At 30.7% G+C, this 27,970-nt stretch overlaps 3 protein-coding genes and 1 long non-coding RNA gene across 4 annotated transcripts; 3 read left to right on the top strand and 1 right to left on the bottom strand.

Moving 5' to 3' along the window:
- The first annotated feature begins 477 nt into the window (after positions 1-477).
- On the top strand, positions 478-5,239 carry LOC108457826 (protein HHL1, chloroplastic). Its single transcript, XM_017756984.2, has 5 exons — positions 478-897; positions 2,233-2,370; positions 3,538-3,624; positions 4,464-4,511; positions 5,099-5,239. Exons 1-5 carry the CDS (start codon positions 598-600, stop codon positions 5,237-5,239), a joined length of 714 nt encoding a protein of 237 aa, XP_017612473.1. The 5' UTR covers positions 478-597.
- Positions 5,240-5,244: 5 nt separating this feature from the next.
- On the top strand, positions 5,245-6,310 carry LOC128291527 (uncharacterized). The gene is made up of 2 exons (XR_008281363.1): positions 5,245-5,401; positions 6,174-6,310. It is a non-coding gene; the product is annotated as an uncharacterized LOC128291527 (long non-coding RNA).
- Positions 6,311-7,352: 1,042 nt separating this feature from the next.
- On the top strand, positions 7,353-8,738 carry LOC108459423 (small heat shock protein, chloroplastic-like). The gene is made up of 2 exons (XM_017758792.2): positions 7,353-7,837; positions 8,218-8,738. The coding sequence occupies exons 1-2, from the start codon at positions 7,600-7,602 to the stop codon at positions 8,703-8,705; spliced, it is 726 nt and encodes a 241-aa protein (XP_017614281.1). The 5' UTR covers positions 7,353-7,599; the 3' UTR covers positions 8,706-8,738.
- Positions 8,739-10,574: 1,836 nt separating this feature from the next.
- LOC108459558 (E3 ubiquitin-protein ligase AIRP2) lies at positions 10,575-14,625 on the bottom strand. The gene is made up of 5 exons (XM_017758946.2): positions 14,306-14,625; positions 12,866-13,028; positions 12,001-12,067; positions 11,344-11,575; positions 10,575-11,263 (listed from the first exon to the last, which is right to left on the bottom strand). Exons 1-5 carry the CDS (start codon positions 14,386-14,388, stop codon positions 11,056-11,058), a joined length of 753 nt encoding a protein of 250 aa, XP_017614435.1. The 5' UTR covers positions 14,389-14,625; the 3' UTR covers positions 10,575-11,055.
- Between the last annotated feature and the right edge of the window lie 13,345 nt (positions 14,626-27,970).

Raw genomic sequence — 27,970 nt, 5'->3', positions numbered from 1 at the left:
TTTGGTGTATTAGTATTCATGGACGAGTAAAAGAATATACCTTATTTTCAAATCGATTTGATGGTCAGTGTTAGAGATAAGACGATTCATGATGTTCAAAGTTATTTCATAAAAAAATGAACTTTAAAAAAGAATGAGAAGAAGAGCTTTCAATTGGTGCAGATATTACCAACGAAGAAGGCCATACAATAACGACTCTAACAACCTGGTGACTTAAATGAAAACTTTTGAGTAGTTCAATAACCAAAACGTAAATATACTAATAATTTAATGACTTTGGCTGTAATTTATCCTAAAAATAATATTTTCAAATGGGTCAGCCCGTTAAAAAGTTAGGGGTGGACGTTGTTAGGCTAACAATGTTGGCAGGCTAAAACGCAGCGTTTCAAGAAAGAACTCTCATGCGTGCGACCCAAAATTCTTTCAACCAGTTAAACGGTGAACCGCCACGTGTCTGGCGGATATTCATTCTTATATTTTCCTCAGAAATTCTCAGAACGTGGATAAGATCCCTTCCACAAATGTAATCTCATCTCTTCTCTTCTCTTTATTTAGCATTTTACAACGAACAAAATAACAGTTTCATTTTCGAAAAGAATGGAGGTTGGAATGTCACTAAATGCACTTGTGAGGCTTCCTTTATCGAGTACTTCAAGAGCCCATCACGAACCTGTCGACGGGTTGGTGAAACACTCGCTATTCAGCTCCAGAACAACGACGTTGCGGTTGCCGCAGCAGACCCGGAGACAGAAACATGGAGGAGGGATGTTGGTGGTTGAAGCTAAAGGGAAGAAAGGAATGGCGGCTCGTCAATTCCAAAGGCCTCCACCTCCTCCTTTGCCTAAGATTGAAGACGATGGCAACCCTCGGTTTGTTATCTTCATACGCATGGCAAATGTTTGTTTCTTTACCTTACTGAAAAAAGTTCAGTTTTCTATTTGTTGTGTTTTTTTTCCTTTCATGGATTCTTGAAGTTACTGTGTTATTATGTTATTGTGTGTTAGCAAATTGACAAGCTAGAGTAGATAGAACTATATAGTTGGTGCTAGGAGTAAACAAGATACTTATATTTACTTATTGAGGTTCAACTCTGTTCAATCATTATGGAGCTGACCTCAAGCTCAAGTAGCTCGAGCTGTTGAACTGGTCGAATTTGAGTATATTTGATATGACATGAATAGTTGAAGGGAATTCCCCGATAATACTTTATTTGAGTAGCTTATCAGTTTAATGCAGCTTTTTTCTATTCTTAATGAGTATCGGGAAACTACAAGTTAAACCTTTAAACACGAGTTCGAGTTTGAGCACTAATCATTGAGCTTGAAATCGAGCATGAAAGTTTAGCTTTAAACATGGAACTCGATTGAGCTTCTGTTGAGTTTCAGGCTTCGAGTTTCAAGTCAAACTTGAGCTCAAGCTTCTTTTGGCTTGAGCTGTTGAACTGGTCGAATTCGAGTATACTAATACTTTATTTGTGTAGCTTATCAGCTTAGTCCTGCTTTTTTCTATGTTTAATGAGTATCGAGAAACTTCAATTTTGAACATTTAAACATGAGTTCAGGTTAAAGCACTAATAATTGCGATTGAAATCGAGCGTGAGAGTTGAGCTTTAAATGTGGAACTCGATTGAGCTTCTGTTGAGTTTCAAGCTTTGATTTTCAAGTCAAACTTGAGCTCAAGCTTCTTAGGGCTTGGGCTGTTGAAGTGGTCAAATTCGAGTATACTAATACTTAATCTGAGTACCTTATCAGTTTAATCCAGCTTTTTTCTATATTTAACGATATTGAAAAACTTCAATGTAAACATTTAAACACTTAATTCTAGCTCCAGTACTAATAATTGAGCTTGAAATTGATCATGAGAGTTATGCTTTAAAAGTGGAACTCAATCGAGCTTCTGTTGAGTTTCAACTTTCAAGCTTTGAATTTCAAGTCAAACTTGATCTCGAGGTTAGCTTGGCTAGAATACACCCTTAGTTTCGGGCCAATATGGTTATGGTAAAATGATTTTATTTTAGCTTCTATGATAGTTGTAACTTGTAAGCCAGCTTTGGTAGCTCAAAGTTTTAAACTCAAATTCGTTATGATCTGCCAATCACATTGTGCTTTGGCATTGATTGTCCCGACTCGGGACAAAAACAATCCAACGATATTTGTCTTGATGGTATGCATTGTTTTAATCTAAGTTATAGCATAGCTACATTTTTCTTGACAAGTGAGACTCTTTGTGCAGGTTAATCTTTGGTACCCACTTAGTCTTATAACTGGTGGCACCACTGCTAAAATCATGGTTGCAGCAAAGGACAATTTCCTCGGAAAATACATCTACAAAGATACAATTGCTAGAAATCTCGCAGCAGTTATTTACAGAGTAAATTCTCTCTACCCTAACATTATCTCTTAAGATCATTATTATTTACAAGAATTGGGAGTTGTTTAGTCTTTAGCTATCATTTTTTGGTTTCATTTGGAGTACTTGCCTTCTATACATTCTGTTGCTTTTATAAGTTCGAATTTTAGATGGTTTTCTTTAGTTTTTTCGGGGCTAATGAATTTATTCTACTTTCTACAGTACTTTATAGGAACGGAGAATGCTATTATGTGTTGTGATCTTTAACTCTTTCAAGACAATTGCTATGCTTTTTTCGAATGAGTAGATAATGATATCCACTGTCACAAATGAAGACACAGTGTTACTGCAGTATAAGTAAAGATTACTAAACTCGGGTTGAGAATGTTAGTATTAAAAAAATGTCATATACTCATTGAGCCTGAACTTACAGGTTTTTCAAAAGTTCTAATTTTGGCCATTGTATTTGGCTACGCTGTAGGAAAAAGAACTTAGTTCAGGGCGGAGCCAGTGTGGTTGGCAGGCCCCACACCCCCCCCAAAAAAAAAAAGAAAAATTTCTCTTTTAACCCTTTATAATTCATAAAATTTTAAATTAGTAATGGGAAAAGTTTGGCTCTCCAAAAATGATAAAAATAAAAACTATAAAGATATAGGCTATTAAAATGGTGAAATTGCATTCTTACTATCGTAAAAATATACAACTTAATTTCCCCCCCCTCAAAAAAAAAATTTATTTTTGGCTTTGCCCCTAACTTAGTTTCACACCTTGATTTTTATGCTGAGCAACGAGCATTTATTTCAGATTTGAAGTTTTTCTCATGTTAATGTTAATAGAATTCCAGCCAGTTTTAGCAGTAACGAATAACATGTATAAACTATGTTACTTGGATTAGGGTGTGATTGTGGAGAACAGGTATATATCTGACATGAATATATTCAATTTTTCCAAGATTTTCTTTTTTTATGGAGAGTTCTTGGAGGATCATAATTCTATATGCATGTTTAGATATACATCAGAAATGAAAAATGAAAACTCGAAGCACCGTAGCACTGTAGCAGATGCATGTTTCATTTTACTTACCAAATATAACTTTCACATTTTGACTTTTTCTTAGTTAATTACTTTGCATTATTTTCAATCCAAGTTCTCAGGTTTTATTGATTACCTGCTCTTTTTTGCAAATAGGATGAGAAGGAGATACAAAAGACAGCATTTAAACAATTCCGAGTTTTGCAATCTGCTACTGAGTTCAGATATGGCTACAAACTTGTTGTAATGTTCCTTTTCCTTTGTCTTATACCTTATAAGATTTAGTTCAGATTTGGTTTCTCACTTTATTATCTTCAACTATGTTACTTGGACTTGAACGTAAATGTCAGATACATATATGTATCTAACACAGATATTTTCTTTTTTTTTTTTTGTTTGTTTGTAAGTTTCCATGTATTTGGAGCATCTTTGGAAGGCCAAATTCTCATACTCATGGATACTTGAACAAAAATGAAGAGTTGGAGTAGCATAGAATGTGAAAACTATTTGTTTGTGCCTCCTTATGATGAATATATTCATCTAGCTACTCTGACTCTTTATTTTTCTTAAGGGTAAACCATACTAGCAGTCATTCAATTGTTAGTAAATTTCTTTTTTGGTCACCCAACCATTCAATTTTGTCTGTTTTGGTCACCAGCTGGCTAGCGCTGGCAGCTTTTAAATTGGAATAATAACATCTTTAACCCTTAACAGTTATACATTATGTCAATTTACTTTTGATTCTAAAAATTCTAACCCTCAACATTTGCATGTTGTTTAATTTGAGTGACCAAAAACGACAATTGAATAGTTGGGTGATCATTTTTTTATTTTTCATAATTAGGTGACAAAAAAATATACTAATAATTAGGTGACTACTAGTATAGTTTACCTTTTTCTTAAAATACATATGTTCGGTACCAATGTCGGACACATATCTGGACATTGGTAGGAGGATACGACCTTCTAGAAACATGCCAAATACTTGAAAAGAATTGAACATACCCATGCCTCACACTCAAGTCCGAGTAACATAGTAATTCACTGCTTCATTTTCTTGATCGTGTGCTGAAAATGTGCAGGAAAACGGTAATGTGAAAGCTGCACTTTCTACCAATGATGTTATTGAGGTAAGCATATGAATTCCTTTTGGATCTATTGTATCATAATGATACTCCATGTAGGTGGCAGCCTATCCATGACCTGTTCAGGCTGTGGCTTGATTTGTTTTATCCTCTTACCCAAACTGGTCTGACAGCTCGTTTAACTGTCAAACAAGAATTAAATATTTGAAAATATTTATATATTTTATAATTAAATGTTCATGTCTGACATTCATATCCAATGCATATCAGTCATGGATGTGGAGGGTGAAAGTATTATGGAGGTTCTTATACTAAAAATCGGATTGCACTTAATAATAAAAATGGCTGAAATTTTTAACAAAAATGACTAATTTTACTCTTTGATATAATGTATAGGGATTAATTTTCCCATTTTTAGAGTTAAGGGGACAAAATGCAATTTAGTTCCTAATACAAGGGCTTCTTAGAGATATGATTCTCCAAAGATAACTCAAACTACATGGAAATTTTCAAAATGAAAATTTAAACAATCTCGTATTAGAAACATACTAATGTCTGACACTTGCTGATTCCGAGTGAGATAGCCCTTATCTACTTCTAACATATATATTTCTGTTCCAAATGGAATTCAGCTTCCAACGCAAGACCAGCTTAAAACAGTCGTTGATAAAGTGAAAGACTTCTTTGGTGATGCAAAAGAGTCTTTTGGGAAGATAACATCACTAAGTTCTGCCACACCTGAATCAGAGGAAAAATCTACAGAAAAGGCCTAGTAAGTTTTCTCCACATTAGTACTTGGTATTAATCTTGCTTATGATTTCATTACCATTCTTATTGACCATGTTGTTTCGGATCTGTTCTTTCTTTTTTTTTTTTGGTGAAGTTTCCATGTTTGATATCAATGTCCAACACATTTTCAGACTATGGGTATTTAGGTGCGTTCGACACGGATTTATATTTATTGGGTTAAATCACTATTTGGGATCTGAACTTGGCAATAATCTCTTTCACTAGGGCTTGAACTATTTTCTGGTCTAAGTTTGTCTTTGAACTTGGTAATTGTTCTCATATTGGGGCTTAAACTAGATAATTGTTTTTAAACTGGGGTCTGACCTTTTTTGTGTTCAAGTTAGTCCCTGAACTTTATGCTTGTTCTCACATTGGGGTTTGAATAAGCAAAATGATTAGGTCCCAATGTGGGAATAATTGTTAAGTTCAGGGACCAATTTGGACAAAAAGAATTTAGGCTCTAATGTGGGAACAGTTGTCTAGTTCAGGTACTAACTTGGACTAAAAAGAGTTCAGGTCCTAATGTTGGGAATAATTGCCAAGTTCAGTGACTAACTTGGACAAAAAAAAATTCAAACCTAAAATGGGATAAGTTGCCAAGTACAAGTCTCAAAAAGTGATTTATTAAAAAAGTTTTTTTATGCATTTGAAAGGTCATATTCTCATACTCTTAGAATTTACTCATGTTCGAATGCGTTGGACATTGAGTGTCGCTGCACATAGATACATCAAAGCAAAATGAGAAGTCATATCAAAATAAATTACGAGGATATGATATTTAAAAATACCCTCCAAAGAATATTCGTATTTGACATTCACACATTAATTTTTCTTGGAATCTTTGTTATCATATCTTGCACTTGATTCATTTAGGGGTTTGAATGATTTTTTATCGAACTTTTTATTTTCACTTACTAGGGTTGAAGGTTGAGGAAAAGCTAGCCATTGGATTTGGATGCTTCATGTTTCAAAGCAAAAGTGATATTAACACCCAAAATTTCTGCTCCAAAGTTTTGTTCATGATTTTATATATGCTGTTTTTTTATGGTGCACAATTCTTAACTTCAGAAGTGCCCAATAGTTTATTTTGCACATATTTTATGTATTTGTAGTGAATTACCACTATATATGGAATGAAATATCTAGTGGCCCATTCAGAACATTACATTGTGAGAGGTTCTTTTTTAGGGAGATCCATGCCCAATTTACAAAGCATTAATTCAAAAATTTTAAATTCAAATTTTATTTTTATTTTTGAGAGTTTTCAATAGAATTAAAATATAAATATAAATTTTGAATAAATAGAATTAAATTATTATACGATAATCAAGTATTAAGATGTCTAAATTAGACCTGTTTATGAGTCGGTTTGGATCAAGTTTTGTTTAAATTTTAGGCCTGTTTAGTTTTAGGCCTGTTTAGTTTGAAGAATGGGCTTAAAATTTTGTACATTTTAGTCTAGCTAAAATGCTAAATTTGGGTTTGGTTTGTTCCATTTAGGTTATTATTTTTATGTTATTTTTGTATAAAATTTTAAAAATACAATGCATTAAAAATATTAAAAACATAAAAATATTAAAAATAAATTAAAATAAATTTTTAAAAATATTTATACTTAAATAATATTAATATAAGTGTAATTTGATGAATAAATATCTTTAAAATAATAATAAAATAACAATAAAATAAAAATTAAAATAATAAGTAACATAACAAAATGTTTGAAAAAGTGAAAAACAATAAGAAAATAGTAGTAATATAGTAAAAAATAATGTCTTTTTGCTAATTTAGCCAGGCTTGAGTAAAAATACATTATCTGATGCTTGGTCTATTTTTAAATAAATTTTATATTTTTATCTGAATTTATTTTTGATTCTATAATTTTATTTAAATTCTCTCGCTTTTGAACAGATTTCAAGCCAAGAAAGATGGTCTAATTTATAAATAATTCTAGTCTAAACATGTAAAAACAAATTATCACCGTATAAATGGAGTAAGAAATGAAAAAAATTGAGACAAAATCAATACATGGTGAGACTTTGAAATCCATGTATTAGCTTCAATATAATTAAAAATTAAGAAAAATATTTTTTCATAAAAAAGTTCTGGACATTCTTTCCCTTTGATGATAACCAGTCAAAACCTTATCTAACGTGCGATTTCTGGAGAAATCTAGAAATATGAAACCCATTCCACCCTCCAAATCTTTCTCCAGAAGTTTCCACTCTTCTCTTTAAAAATGGATTGAAATTATGATCGAAGCTCAAGTTTTCTCGCGTAATTTCTCCTCCAACCAAACAAAGCCCAAAAGAGAAAGTAAAACAGCGACACTTTCCAAGTGAAAATGGCTCAAGCTTTTTCAAATCTAAGCTTCTCTGTCCCTTTTCCTTCATCGAATAGAGCCAGCAGCAATGCTTGTCGTCTTCTTCCCCGGAGATGTTTCGGTTGTAAGAGAAACAGCATCAGGGCCATGGCGGCAGCGGGGGAGGGCAGAGACAACCTAGATCACTTGCAGAGAGTTACTAAACAAGATCGTAGCTCCCAATATAACAGGAAAAGGGTTGGCCCTGTTGCACCAGTAGGTATGTTAGCTCTGAGTTTTGATTTAAAATTCGATTTGAATTAAAATTAAACAAAAAATCATGAAAAATCAAATTCAATTTCACTGCTTGAGTTTTTCGAAATTATTGTTTGTATAATAATTTTTTTTAAAATAAAATATTTATTTTAATATAATAAAAATAAAAACTAATTAAAAATCATATTAAAAATTAATTTTAGGTTTAAGTTTCCCCAATTGATAGTAGTAATTTACTTTTATTGAAACTATTGATATATTTTATTATTATTTTATTTTTATTAAAATTAATAATTTTAATACTAATTAAAATTATTAAAATTTTAATTTCTTAATCGAAATCTAATAATTTTACTGATTTTTTTTCTTATGATCCAAAATCAGGCTTATGGGACAGGTTCCCAACAGCAAGAACAGTACAACAAATGATGGAAACAATGGAGAGAATAATGGAAGACCCTTTCGCATACTCCGGCACTTGGCCATCGCCATTACCGACCGAAACCGACGGCTACAGCCGAGGCCGAACACCGTGGGAGATAAAAGAAGGAAACGGTGAGTACAAAATGCGGTTCGACATGCCGGGGATGACCAGAGACGACGTTAAAGTTTGGGTAGAAGATAAAATGTTGGTCGTAAAAGCCGAGAAAAAGTTGAATAAGAAGAACGCTAATGGCGGAATTGGCCGTGGCGGCGAATACGAAGATGATGAATGGTCCGCAAAAAGCTATGGGAAATATAGTAGTAGGATTGCATTGCCTGAAAATGTTGTGTTTGAGAAAATTACAGCTGAGGTAAAAGATGGGGTCTTGTATATAAATATCCCAAAAGGTGATAATAACGGTAGGGTTCTAGATATTAATGTAGAATGATTTTATAAATATAATTTTTCACAATTAGATTTATTTTAGTATTTATTTTTTATTTTGTATTTAAATTTAGTAATTAAAACTTGAAAAATATATAAATTTGATGATGTGGCACATCATTATTTAAAAATTAAAAAATTATATAACTTTTAAGTGATAATATAGTCTAATCTTTGAATGTTATATTTAATATTTTAATAATTAAATTAGTGATTAAATAGATTAAATTATCAATTTTAATTAAATCAGTTTGATCGTTGGACTAATAATAGTTAAATAAATAATTAAAATTCATTAAAGATAAAAATTTTATTAAATCAATTCAATTTGTTCGATTGTTGATTTTTGTCTCGATTTTTTTTATTTTTATCAACTGCAAGTAGTTTTTGAGGTAATTGATTCAACTCCTTTATTTAGACTATTATATCGAATAGTTGTCGATTTGTCTCATCTGGTCTTATTTTAGTAATACCGATAAAATAATTAAATCTTGACAAAATTTAAATTTAGGGACTAAAAGGGATAAAAATACAAATATCAAAATAAACTCATATTCAAGCGGCAAAATTTATATTATCCTAAATTATTTTAGGTTTATAAAATTTTAGGCATGACGGATTCAAAATTATATCTTTAAAAATACAAAATTAATAAAAATATTTTTATGTAATAATAAATATGGATAAATAATTGTTTAAATAGATCTAAATTGGATAATAATTTACTCAGGTTCATTCTATAGATATAAATGTTAAATACAAATATAAAATTAATAAAACTGAACCAATTTAAAAAAAAACAAATTCTCATTAATTTGGATTTTAAAAAAATTTGATTCAAATTATATTAATTAATTTATCAAACTAATTATATTTTTAATTCAACCCAACAGTCGAATCCAACTTTTATATAATCATGATATATATAAATGATGAAATACACTTTAAAAACAATAAAAGAATGAAAATAACATAAAAAAGCAAGCAATATATTGATTCATATATACAGTGTATAAATATTATACACTGTATAAGTATAATTATATATATAGTTGATTGATTCTTTAACTCAGTTGGTATCAAGTTCAGTTCTGATAAAGGTGTGGCCGTCCAGGGCTTAAGGTTGAAAGAGGTTCAAAATATTATTTTCTAATTTTTAAGAGTCCCCCAAAAAATTAGCTTTTAAGGGCCCAAAATTTTTTTTACCAACTTTTAAGGGGCCTAAAAAAATTTTTCTTCAACTTTTAAGGAACCTAAAACCTCATTTTATTATTTTGCTTAGGGCCCAAAAGTGTCAAAAATAGGCTGGTTGGCGTTGACATTGTTGCCAGTGCAGAAAGACGTATATTCGAGTATAATGAAACATATTATCCTCTTATTTAAAGGTTTGAGAAGGATTATTGATAGTTTTAAACATTATATCAGAACATAAAAAGATTAAAAATTGTAATAGTACACTCGTAAATCAATATATTTATATATATACGAACAAGTATATAAGCATATAATCTTTTGCTTGGTGTAAAAGTATAACAAAATTGACACACCGCAGAATCTTAACTTACAACCTTGGATTCATTGTTTTCTAGCAATCTAAGTAAACAATTATATGCTCGAAATTACCATAATTTTATTTACATATAAATAAATATAATTGAGGTATATTTGTATGTATGTATGTATAAAGAATTTTTCATTTTTGGGCTAAAATCACTGTCTAACCCCTTCCTTCACGCCTGGTATAATATATTAATTTTTTAATATCAAAAATCTAAAATGACACATTCATCAAATATGATATTAATTTAAACACATAACAAATTCATTTCGAGAAAGATTTCATAGAATATGTAAATATAATCCTCTAAAAACCTTTTAAATACACGAAAAAATTTTAAAAAATTAAATATATTCGTGTCAAGTACAAACTAGAATTTGAATACTCAAACCCGAACTCGAGTGCAAATAACATAATAGGACTTCATTGATAAGGCATAAGTTTCAATGTGATAATTATATAGCACTATATTTTTTCGATTATAACACTCAGGTTCCAAAAAACAACTGAGTTGAATGCCAATAATACCCTTTTATTTTTAAATTTTCATATATTTCATCCTCTATATAAATATTTCAGGTTGCTCTATATAGACTAACCTGTATGCTTGTTCCGAAACCCTCGAGACCCAAGATCGGTATCTAAGAACTATATACAGCAGCCGTTGAATAGACCGTCGAGAAAGTTCCGATCAAGAAGCTCGGACCTCTTCCCTCCTACCGGATTGTATGTACAATGGGCGGACGATGGCATTTTTTTACGTTTTCGATGGTTCGATACGGTTTCAGCTTCGTAGTTAGATCATGTAATCGGATACATATGGTTGTGTCTCGGGCATTACGAGAGGAAGCTTTTCGATGTAGATGTATAGGCGACACAAGTTCTCTTTCGCGAGCGTAACCATGTCGATTACGTCGTTGCAACTCGTTAGTACCCAAAGATCTTTCGAACTCACTCTCTTTAAACTACCACGGCAAAAAGGGCACGATTGCGAACGTCTGTTCCTGCTAGTCCGATTTACCCGTAAGTAATCCCGAAATAGAACGAACTCGAATTAGCTAAAGTGGGAGAAACCGGGGAATACCATTCGTGGAAGCAATTAATGCACAAGGCGTGACCACAATTAGGAAGAACCATTTTCGTACAATTCTCCATGCATATGCCGCATTCGTCGTCTCTCTCTGAATCTTTATCGGGAATCCTCTTGTGGTCTTCAAGCTTCTTCCGGCTCGAAACTTCCATGCATCGGCCTTTCTTATTATCTTCCGATTCGATAAATTCGTCTCCGAGTTGTCTTAGCAAAGGATAAATAACAGCTGCAAATGGTGTTCCAATAAGTACATTGAAAAATTAAGTTGCTTAAAATATGCTAGAAGCCCATATACTTTTATTTTTAAGAATTTAATCATTCTACTTTTCGGATTTCAAAATTCAAGTTCAACTGTTAACACTATTAAAATTTTTTTGTTAAATTCAAGTTCATTACATTATAATTTTTTTAATTACATGACTACTAAGTGAGTATTTTTTTAATTTCAAAATGTTACATCAACAAATTTAATAAAAAACTTTATCGGTGTCAACAACAGGACCTAAATTTTGAAATATGAAAAGTAGAAAGACTAAATTCCTAAAAATAAAAGTTCAATGACTAAATTTTAAATTTATAAAAAGTATAAGGACTTATAACATATGTTAACCAATTAACTAAAAAGGAGAAAACAGCTGAGTAAAAACATACCATAAAATTCCCTTAGAGTTGCTTTTTTATCTTTGGAGGATAAAACTGGCATTCCATCAACATATGCCTAGCAAATTACACAAATCGAAAAAAACCCGATTTAATCAACCAATCTCATATTTTAATCGACTAACCGACCGGCTTAGGTCTTAAATCGATCTAAACGGAATTGACTTAACATCGGTTGGTTATGTTTGTTAAACCCATTTTCTCGGTTTAGTTAGAAAATGGACCAAATGACTTAATTGACCAATCTCATACTTTAATCGAGTAACTGATTGACTCAAGTCTTAATCAATTTAACCGAACCAACTTAATATTGGTCATTTCTTTTTTTTTTAAAAATCTTAATTTCGAGATTTTGAAACTTTTACAGAAGTTTTATTGTCCTCTGTATTTTTAGTATTACTTTACTTTTAATTTTTACTTTTAAAAATTATCAAACAACATTCTATTTATTTAATTTTTTTAAATTTAGTTACATAAGATTTGACGTGTCATTTAACAGTTAAGTTAACGACTTTAATAATGAAAGGACCTGATTGATATAAATCGATAGTTTAATTAAAATTTAGAGATCAATATAGTATGTGAACAATAGTTTAAGGATGTCTAGTGTAATTAACTCATAAAAACACGACTAGAAGTCAGTTTAGGTTAAATATATACTATAAGTCGATTAAGCCAGTTGCTTGGGTTATGAAGAACCGTAACCGCTTACGAAACCAAGTTAACTACCACAACCAACTTAACCAAACCATCTCGACCCATGGCTATCTATTGCTCACCCCTAACCATACCATCGTCTAACGGTTTCGTAAAACACGAATATTTCAAGAAAACGAAGAATTTCGTAAAAACTCACCTTGTATACAAGGATGTGGAGAAGGCCTAAATAACTAGGAAGGGTATCTGTACAACTATAATCCATCCATTCAATCAAAAACAAAATGAAAGGTGCAAAAGGACTATAAGATAGTCTCATTTGGTAGCAATTCCCACCATAATCTCTTGGTAGAGCAGCTGCCCTGCAAATTTCAACCCCACAAAAAAATCTCAATCAAATTAAAATTCAAAAAACCCTAATTATAAGGGGTGAATCTTGAAAAAAAAATTATCGGGGAAATTATAATTATTTTGTGAAATTAAAGTGTAATTTTATCTTGCATTAATGTATGATTTCATCACTTTTGAGGGGACTAAAAGACAATTTTATATATAGTAACTTGTGATTTCATAACTTTTTTTTTTTGGAGAGTTAAAAAGTGTAATTTTATACATAGTAACTTTTAATTTTGTTATTTATTAGGGACTAAAAGACAATTTTTTTCTATTTGAGGGGGTCAAGGCACCTGTCTGCCCCCTTTAAATTTCATCTAGTCCTAAACGGTCATTTTACTTTGATCAAATTAAGGTTTCATCAAAATTAAATAATCAAATTACGTCAAATTAAAATAGAAAACTAAATTCCAAAATTAAGTATAATAGAAGGACTAAAATCATAATTTGTCCTTTTCATTTCCACTGGAACAATCAAACAGTTCAGAGAAATCTATATAAATATTTTAACCAAATTAGTTAATTACGACTAAACAGTTCATAATTCTCCTTTGGTCAAATTATGTTTTAGTCCACATATTTTAATACAGCATCATTTGGTCCTTGTAATTTTTTTTTTCTAGACGTCAATTCTAAGTCGTCCCGGGTATTTTAAGAAAAATCAAAGTCAAACATTTTAACAATAAGAGTTAACTCAGTATCAATTATCTGGAATAATTAATTAATATTATTATAAAATTAAAGGACTAAATTATGTCAAATTAAAATACAGAACTAAATTCCAAATTTGAGTATAATAGAAGGACTAAAATCATAATATGACCTTTTCATTTCCGGTGGAAAAATCAACTAGTTCAGAGAAATCCATGTAAATATTTTAACCAAAATAGTTAATTGCGTCAACTATTTCGACTAGTAAATTACCAAATTCCAGTTTAAATTCCAATTTTGAGCAAAACAAAAGGACCAAAATCACAATTTGACCCTTTTCTTTTCTAATGAAAAAGGAAATCAAAAGAGTTCATAAAAGAAACCCAATCTCCAGAAAAACAAGAACTGATATAAAAACGAGTCCATTGATAAATAAACATAAAGCAATTAAGCAAACCAAACCAATGAAAATCAAATGCCCAGAAACAGAAAATGTCAGAACAAAGCAAGAATGAAAATGGGTTCTAAAAGAAAATCAAATTCATGAACCATAAAATTTATAAAAATTACAAAAAAAAAAAAGAAGAGAACTTACAAGCTATTAGCATGCTGTATATCAGCTTCAAGAGCTTTAAGAGATTCTCTAAAAGAAGACTTATTGGCCTGATTTTGCAACATTTTTTTTTTTATGTTTAGCACAAAAAGAAGGATGATGGAAAAAAAAAAAAAACACACAAAAGCGATGGGGTCTTAATGGGGTTTGAAGGGAATAATGGAATTTGGTGGACTTTTTAAAAAGGAAGGGAAGAGAGAGATTGCTTAGTGATGAAACCTTTTGATATTTGAAGAAAAAGAAAGGGATATATCTTGTTTTATGTACTGAAAAATCCTTTCTTTGCCTTCATTATTTTCCTTAATTGCAAACTTTTGGGGGAGGTCTTTCCCATTTATGGTGTGTCAGCCAAGCTTGACCTTTGCCTAGTTCGGATCCTTTGGACGTGGACAAAGACATAGGTAGAGGTACGGGTACGGTCGGTGTTGGCCCGAATTGGGTTGAGCGAAAAAGTTTTGAGTTGAAGAGTATTATTTTATTAAAATTTTAAATCGTGTCAAATGAAATTATTTAATTTAACTTAAAAATTAAATATGTCAAATTAAAATTTTAATACAGTATAATTAGTTACATATTAGAGCACATAAATTTAGAATTATATATGTTTGAAAAAATTTTTAAAGTTATTTTAATACGATAAAATTGAATAATTTATTTATTTATTCAATCCCAAAATATTATTTTAAGAAATTTTAAAATTTTAACTTTTTTATATTTTTAGAATTTTTAAAAATATAAAATTTTAAATTTTATAAATATTTTAATTTTAAATATTATTTTGAATTATTTTGTAATTTTTATTAAGAGGTCCAATTTGCTTATTTTCAAAATTGATGAGAGACCAAAGGGTATCTTCACCAATTTGTTATTCGAATTATAAAGTTTAACTCGACTTAAACTCGAAACTCGAATTACTTATTCAAGCTAACTCGAATTACTCGAAATTCGAAAAAAAATTGAGTTTTGCTCACCTTTAAGTAGAGGTGTCTATGATGGGGTTAGATTATAAATATCATAAATACTTTATCTAAATTTAGATTATATAATAAATATATTTATGCATGAGGACGTGGATTCATGTGTACTTAAGTGAGTTTTATCCTTTTATTTAAAGGTTGGAAGAAAGTTATGAGTAGTTTTAAGTTTTGTATATAAAAATAAATAAATAGTTTTACTAAAAGTTTATGTAAGAGATGAATTAAGCTTTTTGTTAAAGTGGAGGAAAAGTGTCAATAAAAATCAAATTGCACATTGCCTCGTTTATTAAAAAAAAGAGTAAATTAATTCTCTAGAATAGATTAAAGAGTAAATTAATTTTTTCCGTAAAAAAATTAGCATGACTAACAAAATAATCACATAGTGATATATGATATGGCACGTGTACTTCATGCTGATATATAGTGACCAATTTTTAATGGTAGAAATTGATGGAAATTTTATTTAATTTGCTATTTGATCAAATGTAAAATCACTAAGTTGCATTTGTTTTAGTAGAAAAGGCAAAATACAATCTAACAACTAGTATAATGGTCTTTATAGTAAAACTCGAATTGTTCAATGGATTTCAAATTGATCAGCTCTGAATTGAGTGGACTTTAAAAAAAAAAACAGATGTACACGGAACAAATAGATTTTGTCTTTTGGACAGTAGATACGGGAGAGTTATGGTAATTACTTACCTCATCCAATATATCATTTACCATTTTATCTTTATATATATATATATATATATATATGTATATAACATGTCATAGAAAATTGATATAATTTCATGTTTAAATATTTTTTAAAGAATTATATTTAAATATTTACTTATTTTTAAAAATATTGAAAATATAAAATATAGGTAGTAAAAATTAAATTGAAACGGAGGAGGGTGGATGGAAATGGAGATGGATGCATCCAACATTTGTGTGGTAGTGGTTTTCAAAAATACAAATCCATAGTTGAGCAGGGCGGGTGGTGGAGTAGAGTGTGCAATTGTAAAGCAGTGATGGATTTAGCCTTATCTGCCCTTGCCCTCACCCTCGCCTCGTTCCGTTGTCATCCCTAATGATGGGGTTAGATTATAAATATCACAAATATTTTATTTAAATATAGATTATTGAATAAATATATTTATTAAAAGTTTATGTGAGAGATGAATTGAGCTTATGGTCACCCAATTATTGATAAATTTCTTTTTTGGTCATCTAACTATGAAAAATTACAAAAATGGTCACCCTTATTCGATTTTTTTATCACCGACCATTAAATGGTTGACAAAAAGATTACATGGAAGGTTTTTAAAGTTGGTATATAAAATATTACATGGAAGGTTTTTAAGTTGATATAATAACAAATTTAATCCTTAACATTTATACACTTCGTCAATTTAGTCTCGATTCTAAAAAATTTGACCCCCAATATTCACACATTTTGTAATTTGTTTTTTTTTTTCCCAATGTTGCTTTTCTTTATGACTCTTCACCTAAAAAGCTAAGAAAAAACAAATCTATCAACTAAATTTGATGGGAAGTATACAAGAAATGGAAACACCAAAAACTCTAAGATCATAATTTTCATATTTTTCTCGTTCTTTTAAAATTAACTTTCAATGTCACAAACAAAATAAAAACTGCAAAAATAAAAGACCAAATTACACAATATGTAAATGTTGAGAGTTAATGATTTTGGAATCAAGATTAAATTGACACAATATATAAATGTTGAGGGTTGAAGTTGTTATTATATCAATTTTACAAGCTATCATGTTATCTTTCCGTCAGTAATTTAACGATGGATAACCAAAAAAGAAAGATTTAAATTGTTGGATAACAAAAAAAATACTAATAGTTAAGTGACCACTAATGTAATTTAACCGAAACAGTAAATTCGTCAATTATAAAACTTAACCTTGATTTAATTCATCAATCTAAAGAATCTGTAAGTGATCTTAAATAATAAATAGTATCGGTATTATTGTCAGTGCAGGAAGATATGAGTTCGTGTAGGTTTAAACACATTATACTCCTATTTAAGGGTTATGGGTTAGTTCTAAGCTTTATATAAAAAAAGAAAAACATTTTTTTTAGTATACTATATCTAAGACGTCCACTATTATAAGGATATAATCAAATTAGTCCTCTATTATTAAATTGATCAATTTAGTCTTTATATTACTAAAAAGAATCAAATAAGGTCAAATTGGAATCGAGTTAATATTTATTGTATAAAAATGTCATTTATTGTTTAACAGAGTTAATATATTTAAAGTTTTTTTATGGTTTTGTAAATAAAATCTTTTGTTTGGAATTAAACGTAATTGATAAAAACAAATTTCAATACATTTTTATATATTAAATGTTAACTCATTACAATTTGGACTTATTAATTCTTTTAATAGTATAGGGACTAAATTGATACATTTGATAATAGAGACTAATTTGATAGTCCTAAAATACAGGAATTTCTTGTAATATCCCGAATTAAGGCCTAATCGGAATAGTGGTTTCGTGACCACAAATCCGAGATAGAAATAATTATTTTATAATTATTTTGAGGTTTATGATATGATTGCATAATTTTGTGAAAATTTCGTGAAGAAATTTTTGGCATAACGAGTTTAATTTAAAGTTAGGGACTAAATCGAATAAGTTGCAAAACTTGCATTCTAGAAGCTTTTAGTATGAAATTGCTTTGAAATATTAATTAGGAGGTCTTAAATGGTAATTTGACCATTTTTAAGTTCATGGACAAAATTAGGACATGGAAGGAATTTTTGGAAAGTTTAGTAGTAAGGGCATTTTGGTCATTTGGATATTAAATGAAATAAAAATAGGAAAAATAACCCAAAATGATCATCTTCTCCATATTGTTCTGCCAATTTTTGCTCTCTTCGGGATTTCTTCAACTTTCAAACTTCATAGTAAGTGATTTCAAGCCCCGTTTTTAATGATTTTTATGTTTTTGAAATCCCGGTAGCTCGATTTAGCTTATGTTAATTATAATTCAACCTATGGTTCATATTTGGAAAAATACCCATAGGTGAAATTTGTGTATTTTGGTGTTTTATGACAAAATATGAGGTTTTAAATTTTGTTAGACAACTTGTGCTACTCGTTTTTGAGTAAAAACGAGTAAAAATGCTTAATCGGTAAAAATATTTAGTAGTCATAAATACATGTTAGAGTGAGAATTTGATGTTGTCATAGAAGGGAAAAATGATCAGAATGTCATAAAACATAATAATAAGGGATGAAGTTTAATTCCCGAGCCTAGGGGCAAAAGTGTAATTATGCAAAAGTTTAGGGGCAAAATGGTAATTTTGCCAAAGTTCGTATTAAGGACTGTTCTAATGAATGTATGTATTAAATAAGATTAATTTGGTATTATAGATCAAGAGAAACGAGATTCAAGTCGTGATCGAGGGAAAAACAAAGTTCTGAGGAATAGGCTCGATTGTTAAAAATTTTGTACCGAGGTAAGTTCATGTGTAAATAAGGTAGCATAATTGTTATTTTTAAGTTATTGATGTTAAATATATGATATGCTGATTTTTATCATGAAATATATGCTTTGTGGTTATTTTCGAATAAAATGCAAATTAAGTGTATTATTTGTTAAATATAAAGTGCTACCGAGTATTGGTTTCGGTATTTTACGGACGATGGCAAGGAGATGCGTTCGAGGAAAATCCCGTTTGAACCTTAGGAATAGATTAGGATACAAGTGACATGTCACTAGGATGGTTGAACATCCGAACTCGTTGAGTTGAGTCCGAGTTCACTTATGGATGTGAAATGTCCGAACTCGTTGAGTTGAGTCCGAGTTCACTTATGGATACAAACGCCCGAGCTCGTTGAGTTGAGTCCGAGTTCACTTATGGGCGGGTTACATGGTAGCTTGGCTACAAATGTGGCACTTATGTGCAAATTATCCATGTATCGAGTTATATTTCGATGTGTTCAACGGGTAAAATTTCTAGTGAAATGGAAGAACACTTAAGATGCAGGTGACGTATTGGTAAGTATTGTGAAATGGACACTTTGGACAGGTATGTACTTAACCTTCGGGTTGAAAATAGATACAACAACGATAAGGTGGTAAGATGATTAATGATGTTTAGAAATGTGATATATGTTTTGGTGATACCATGCTAAGGTTGTTTGTTATAATTGTATTGTTATGTTACTTGTTATTTGCATATGACTTACTAAGCATTTATACTTACTCCCTCCTTTTCATTCACTGTAGTTTTGAACAAGCCGGCTTAGGAATCGGGACAGGTCGAAGGTTCGATCACACTATCCGAAGGACTCTTTTTGGTAAATGGCTTGTAAAACTTAAGTATGGCATGTATAGCAATACACCTATTTTGTGTAAATAATTTTGTGATATGGCACATGATTTGGTTGAGAAAATGCTTAATAATGATAAGTCATGGAAAATGCTAAGTTAGATCATGTTTGATGTCATGGAAGTTTAATATGTTATCTAGATCATAAAAACTCATGAAAAGATGAAATTTGCCATAAACAGAATATTGCAGCAACACTGACATGAGTTTGAAAATTTACTAAAAATCATAGAAATTGAATTTTGTGATGGATTAAATATGAAATTGAAGCCTAGTATGTCTAGTTTCATATAAAACAAATGAAACAAGTAAAGGAATTATATGTTATAAGATATTTGAATTTTAGTGAAACAGAGCTAGAGCGATTTCTGGATCCCCTGTTCCAACTTTAGAAATTTACCATAAATTGTAAAAAAATAATTAGGTGGTTTATTTTATATTCTTCGAATCCTTATTGAGTCTAGTTTCGGAATAAATAAACGGCATAGTCATATAAACTTTTCACAGATAGAAATATGGTTCGTAGTAAACAGAGGTCTGTCCAATCAAGTCCTGAAACAGGGGTAACTTTAACTAATAAACTGTATTAATTGGCCTAACCAAAAATTCTAGAAAAAAATTAGTAAATAGATATATGAGTCTAGATTTAAGGAAAATTTACGGATCTTGATTTCGAGTTTTGTAACTCGAGATATTATTTTTCTTGTAACTATGATGTAGGTAGCTAGAAAGCTGTGAATGTAGAAATAAATGATTCGAAGTTCTTAATTCGATAAATTATGTTCGGTAACACCTCAAGCTCGACTCCGGCGACGGTCTCTGGCGTGGGGGCGTTACATTTCTCAACTACTTTAACCCTTTTTTATATATAGTATTTATCTTATTTCTTATATTATAATTATATTTAAAACTTTATGTATTTATATTTTTATATGAGGATAGTTTTAAACGATAAATCGGGATTGAATTGTAAATTTTTAAAAGATTAAATAATAATTTTATTAATATTTAAAATACGTGCTGGAGGAAAGGAAGAGCCAAAGCCCTAGCTTGCACCCGATCACTGGCAAACCGTAAAGGTGGCCAATGAGTGCCTCGGCCCCCAAAAATTTTAAAAAAATTTATTTTTTTTCTTAAAATTTATTGAAATTTTAATATCTCTCTCAATTTTTTTTTTGAAAATTTTCACTTTTTCTTTTAATTTCTTTGAAAATTTTAATTAAGCTATTCTAATTTTTTTCGAAATTCTCATTAATCTCACAAAAATTTTAATTAGAACCTCAATTTTTTAGAAAAATCTCATTGAACTCCTAAATTTTTTTTGAAAAATTTAATTAGACACTCCAAAATTTAATCCCAAAATCTGCTACTGCAACTGATATCGTCTCTACTTGACATATATTTATAATTTTTATGTTAAATAGTTAAGTTCAAACTTTGAAAAATTGGGTTAATAAATTATTATGGTTTTAAAAATTAACCCAAAACTAAGTCAATTACCACAATTGTCTCAATTAAAATTTCATATATTCTGATTGGTTTGGCTCATGTTCGTATTCTTGATATAATACCTAAAACTATTCATAATCCCTCCACAACCTTAAATAAGAGGGTAATACGCTTCAGTGCACACGAACTCATGTCTTTCTGCACTAATAACAATGTCGATGCCAATCGAATTAAAACTTTATCAATATATTTTTTTATTTATTTGTCACTCATTTAAAAATTAGATTTATTTTTATATAAAAACCGAATTAAAAAAAAATTAATTATTGCCGAGTTGGTTTTGCTCTGGATACGAAAATGACATAATTGATATATACAGAATTAAATGGTTTTAATTTAGACAATTGGGACTTTAATTAAAAAGGTCCGTGGCCGCCATGATTTCACCTAATCACTTGCCCTTCGCCATAAGCCCATAAATACTCCCTTGACATTCATCTTTGTAAAATAATGGTTTTATTTGTAAATTGGTGCCTGAACTATAACCCAATTTTCGAATTGGTCTTTAAAGGCTTTTTTTAGTCAGAAATGATAATTAAACTATTAATTTTCATCTCATTTCACCTAAAAAGTATACTTTGCATTGTAGTTGGTTGTGCTTCAATTTCAGTGACATTCATTTTTTTATAAAATAATGGTTTCATTTGTAAATCGGTGCTTAAACGTTGAGGCTAAAATTATTTAATTTTTTAGAATTAAGACCAAATTTACAAAACATGTAAACATCGAGTGCTAAGTTTGTTATTATACCAATCAAAATTATGTACAATTGACAAGAACATTAACATTGTGATTAATTATCCTTTGTTGGTCACTTTAAAAATTGACAAGGATTAAATTGCTACATTTAAAAAATTTTAATTTGCTTAATTTCGAAATAAAAAAAATATTGGAAAATTTTGTTACCTTAAACTTTCAATATTTACGTTTTAACACTTAATTTTTAAATTTATCCCGACTAAATAAGCATAATCTTAACTAAAACCTATTTTAGGAATTGATGAAGTGGGTGTATTTCTCATGTATATTTAGGTTCCTTTTCAAGTATTGCAATTTGCGTTGATTGAGTCTTAAGCTCGATTAGTATGGGTATTGTTGTCAATATAGAAGGACATGAGTTCGAGTGTATTGAAGCATATTATCCTCCTATTTATAAGTTGAAGAGTGGGCTATAGATAATTCTAGTCATTATATCAAAAAGAACAGATATGATCATAAAATAAAATAAAATAAAATATTGCATATGGTCCATTACCTTGATGCTAATTGGCATAGGGTGAATAATTTTGCCAAACAAAAACAACTCTATGACCACAAAAATAACTCTATTACAGTTTGGATTTATATAATTCTTTTTAATATTATAGGGATGAAATTTATCTATTTAATAATAAAGAGATTAATTTGATTTAATCCCTATGATATAAGGACCTCTCAAGTACTTTAATCAATTTAAATTGTATATAAAATCGAATTGATCGAGTTTTAACTTAGTTGACTTTTGTGTGCAACTTTGAGTATGCTGAGTCCTTATACTTTCGTACCTAGCAAGCACGAAAACAAACCGTCTGTTGAGAATACTCTCGATGGTATTTCTATAAACAGTAGCTTAATCAACTTTAAAACATGGTAATTCAAACACATTATTGCTATTATTCAATATCAATCAAGACTTTAATAACCTTTACTTTATTTACCCTTATTAACATAACTCGAGACATCGACGGATACACGGATCCAACCCACACTCCGGATAAGCACATACTTGCTTCATCGGAACAAATCCGAACTTTAACATTATAGTACACAAAGTACTTCATCGGAACAAATCCGAACTTTAACGATGAGTCGACATATAGTGTCTCATCGACTCAATGTCGAATATCCCAATACTTCCAATTCCTATGACATGTCAACTATATCCCACTAGCCCGACATCGTTAATAGGGTATTCAAAATCACATTCATTTCAATATGGTAAAAATACTTACCTCATCCATATTTCATACAATATAAATATCAAATATAGCAATAACGATTAAGCTCGGTTTATAGAAATACAAACCACTATTTATCGAATTTAATCGATATCTTCGTTCACCTTCTCTTTTCCCTTCTTTGATGATGTATCCGGTGCTACATTTGCTACTAACAATCATACAATTAAAAATCATCAATATATTAATTCATAAAACACATTTTCACTTTCTACCAAACTTTTACAAAATTCCAATTTCGTCCTTTTTCCATTACTAATCTTTTTTCTTTAACTTAAGCTTCATATTCTCTTTAATCAACTCATTAACAATTTCTAACTCATAAAATTCATTATAAAACATAAATTTTGAGCTCTATTCAACTTAGTCCCTATTTAAACCTAACTTAGAAATTCATTTAACTAATCACTTCTAACTTCAATTTCTATCAATTTAACCCATAAAACCTCAATTTATTCAACTAAATCAATATCTAAAAATTCTCTATTTTTCTTCATTTTAACCTCATACATGTAGAACTTTGAATTAGGCATCCATAAACATAAAAATCATAAGAAAATGAGCTAAAACAACTTACCAATCAAACTTTAGGGCCTTAATCCTCAAATTTCCCTTTTTTATTTCTTTCTTTCTTTCCTTCTTTCTTTCTCACGTTTGCTCTCTGTTAGTCTTTCTATCTTTCTTTCTTTCTCACGCTTTGCTCTCTGTAACTTTTCTATTCTTTACTTATTATTCTTTATTCATTATACTATATTATATTATTATTAACCTATAATAAATATAAAATTAACATGTGTAATAGCTATAACATAAAATATCTTATAGCTATTACACATATATACCAACTATTACACATGTTATATCATACATTCACACACATGGCACTTAGGGTCTAATTGCTAGATTAGTCCCTTTTACTTCTTTAATCTATAATTAAACTTTTATTCCTTATGCAATTTAATCCTTTAAACTAAATTCAAGCTACTTCACTTAATTAAACACTAAATAACCATTCAACTATAATTCATAAATATTTCTAATAAATATTCATGAATAAATTTCATGGAAACAGTACTCAAGACTCAATTTCCGATACCGTAACTTTCGGTTTATTACAAACAACGTTACACACACACACACAAAAAAAAAAAGTTGACTTGGCACTCTCGCAACATACCACATCATACAATTTTTTACCCACCAAGCTTTTAAAATTTTCTAGTATCTTTTAATTTTTTTTAAAATAACTACTTAATAAAAAGATTTTCATTTTATTATTTTAATTTTTTTCAAAATTAAAGCTACAATCAAAATCAAACATTATTCATCACTTTTAAGTATTGAACCAAATAAGTAACCCAACCATTAAATAACCTTAAACCAACTAATTATAACTCGAATAAATATGAAAAAGAACCACGTGTTTATATAAGACAAGAATCCATTTCGAGATCTCAAACTTCTCAATTTAAAAATGCAATAAAAGGTGTGAAAAATAAAATAGAATAAAATAAATAAAAATAAAGAACACATAAATTTTACGTGGAAACCCTTTCGGAAAAAACCCACGGCAGAGGAGAAGAAAATTCACTATGTCGAAAAATTTTTACTCAAATACAAGAGGAATAGACTATGTCTATTTATAGGCTTGCAAAGCCATATTCTAGTAGGATTGAAACACCTTATCCTAATCAATATAAAATAGATGGAGTTTAATAAGGTTTAAAACCTTATTCTAAAATAAAATAAAAGAAGTCTAGTTCTATATGGATTTTACTTTTATTTTATTTTCCATCGTATTTTATTTAAATAAGAATTTGGGTCACTTAATTCTAACAATCTCCACCTTGACACAAATTCTCAATGAACAAGTTCTTCATCGCGAACTTTCAATAAACAAGTTCTTCACCTCTTCCAAAAACCCCTTAAGGGTTTAACTTCAACAATGAACACCAACCAAGTCTAAGCAATGCTCAAACTTGGTTATAGGAAGTGACTTAGTCATCATATCTGCAGGATTTTCATGAGTGCTAATTTTGCTCACAACAATATCACCACGAGCAATAATATCACGAACAAAATGATACCGAATATCAATGTGTTTTGTTCTCTCATGAAACATTTGATCTTTTGTAAGAAAGATGGCACTCGACCGTCACAAAATCTTGTGCTGATTTGAAGGTCTTCATTGAGTTCACTAAATAGTCCCTTCAACCAAATAGCTTCTTTACAAGCCTCGATGAATCGCCATGTACTCAACTTTGGTAGACAAAGTGACGTAGTTTGCAAAGTGGCTTTCCAACTAATTGCACAACCTCCGATTGTAAAGACGTAACTCGTGAGAGATCTTCTTCTATCAAGGTCTCCAAAGAAAATCAGCATCAACATACCCTATAACTCCATCTTTAGTTCTTCCAAACTGTAAGCAAACATTAGTAGTGCCTCGTAAGTATCTTAAAATCCATCGAATCGCTTTCCGGTGTTCTTTACCGAGATTCGCCATGTATCGCTAACCTGACCGATCGATATGATAAATCGGGCGTGAACAAACCATAGCATACATGAGAGATCCTCTCGCACTAGAGTATGGAACATGTGACATGTACTCAATCTCATTATCGATTGAGGAGATAAGGCCGATGAAAGTCCGAAATGGTCGCTAAAGGAGTACTAACAGAGCTTAGCACTCGCATATTGAACTCGCAAAGAACTTTCTCAATGTACCCTTCCGACTTAGGTACAATTTACTTGCTTTTCTATCTCGAGAATCTCCATACCAAGTATCTTCTTTGCTGGTCCTAAATCTTTCATCTCAAATTCTTCACTTAGTTGGGCTTTAACCTTTCTTATCTCTCTTTATCTTTTCTCGCTATCAACATGTCATCAACATAAAGAAGTAGATACACAAAAGAACCATCACTGCTTTTTCTTAAAGTAGACACAACTGTCAAAACTACTTCTTTTGAAATCATGAGAAGTCATAAAGGAATCAAACCTCTTGTACCACTGTCTTGGTGATCTGTTTCAAACCGTAAAGGGACTTTTTCAAAGAAGCAAACATAGTCCTCTTTTTCGAGACTATAAAACCCTCCGTTGTTGCATGTAAATATCTTCCTCAAGTTCTCCATGCAAAATGCGTTTTACATCTAACCGCTCAAGCTCCAAATCATGCATGGCAACAATACCAAGCAAAGCTCGAATCGAACTATGCTTAACAACCGGAGAGAACACATCTGTGAAGTCCACTCGGAATTTGATCAGTAACCCTTTGCAACAAGCCTTGCTTTATATCCGGTTCTTCAACTCCTGAGTCCTTCTTTCTTTTAAACACCCATTTACAACGAATGCCTTTTTACCTTTAGGAAGTTTTACAAGATCCCATGTTCTGCTTTTGTGGAGTGATTCCATCTCCTCTTGCATAGCAAACATCCACTTTTCTCGAGTCTTCACAACTAATCGCCTCGAATAATTAAATGGCTCTTGATTCGCATCTATATCTTCACCACATTTAAAGCATAAGCAACTAGATCAACCTCGGCATACTTCTTTGGAGGTTTAATTTCTCTTCTTGTCCTGTTTTTGGCGATAGAGTATTGCGGTGAAGAAGCAACTCTATTCTCAATTTTGTATCGGCTTGAGGAGTTGATTCAGATTAATCGATGCTCCACCGCTTTTGGTTTTCTTTATTGGAAGAGTCTTTAAGAGATAAGTTAGGTAGCATAGCGCTTTCATCAAAACAACATCTCGCTAATCACAACTTTTCTATTTTCAGACACCATAACTTATAGCCTTTTACACCACTTTATAACCAAGAAAAACGCATTTAATGGATCTCGGTTCCAATTTTCCATTATCAACATGAGCATACGCAGACACCCAAAAATCTTTAAATCGTAATAATTAGCGGATTACGCACCATACCTCTTGTGGAGTCTTTTTCTCAATGGCAACGGATGGAGATCGGTTGATCAAAAACATGCAAGAGAGGTCGCTCGCCAAAATGACTTGTAAGTTGGCATTTGACAACATACATCGAACCTTCTCCATGATCGCTCGTTCATTCGCTCGCAACGCCGCTTTTGTCAGGAGTATGACGAATCGTCAAGTGTCTCATGATCCCTCGACTTGCACAATCTATTAAACTCATCGTAACGTAACTCTAAGCCATTGTCTCATGACGGAGGTATTTTATCTGCTTTCCGTCTGCTTTTCAATCATAATTTTCCAAGACTTAAATGTGGAAAACACATCGCTTTTTCCGCTTGTGAAGAACGCCCAAACTTTTCTCGAAAAATCATCAATAAAGGTTAGCATATAATTAGCTCCACCTCTCGAAGGCACTCGGACGGCCCCACGCATCGAATGGATATACTCCAACGCTTCCTTCGTGTTATGGATTCCTCTAGTGAATCGAACTCTCTTTGCTTCCCAAAACACAAGCTCACGAAATTCAGTTTGCAAATTCCTTGCCCATTAAGAAGTCCTCTTTTGCTTAATTCGCCATGCCATTCTCACTCATATGCCCTAGGCGATATGCCAAAGTTTAGTAATATCATCATCGACAAGGAAGAGGAAGCGACAATGATCACCAAGAATAATAGAACCTCAGAAACATATAACTTGGCAATCTTTCTTTGCCCTTTCATCACAACAAGGGACCCTTTGAAATCTTTAAAACCCCACTTTCACCGTGTATCTGCACTTTTGAATCAAGAGTACTCAACGAAATTAAATTTCTTTTCAATTCGAACATGCCGCACGTCACTAAGTGTTCGACAACTCCATCAAACATCTTAACTTTAA

Source organism: Gossypium arboreum, chromosome 4 (genome assembly GCF_025698485.1).
Source record: "Gossypium arboreum isolate Shixiya-1 chromosome 4, ASM2569848v2, whole genome shotgun sequence".
Taxonomy (NCBI): Eukaryota; Viridiplantae; Streptophyta; class Magnoliopsida; order Malvales; family Malvaceae; genus Gossypium; species Gossypium arboreum.
This window is presented reverse-complemented; position numbering and strand designations above follow the sequence as displayed.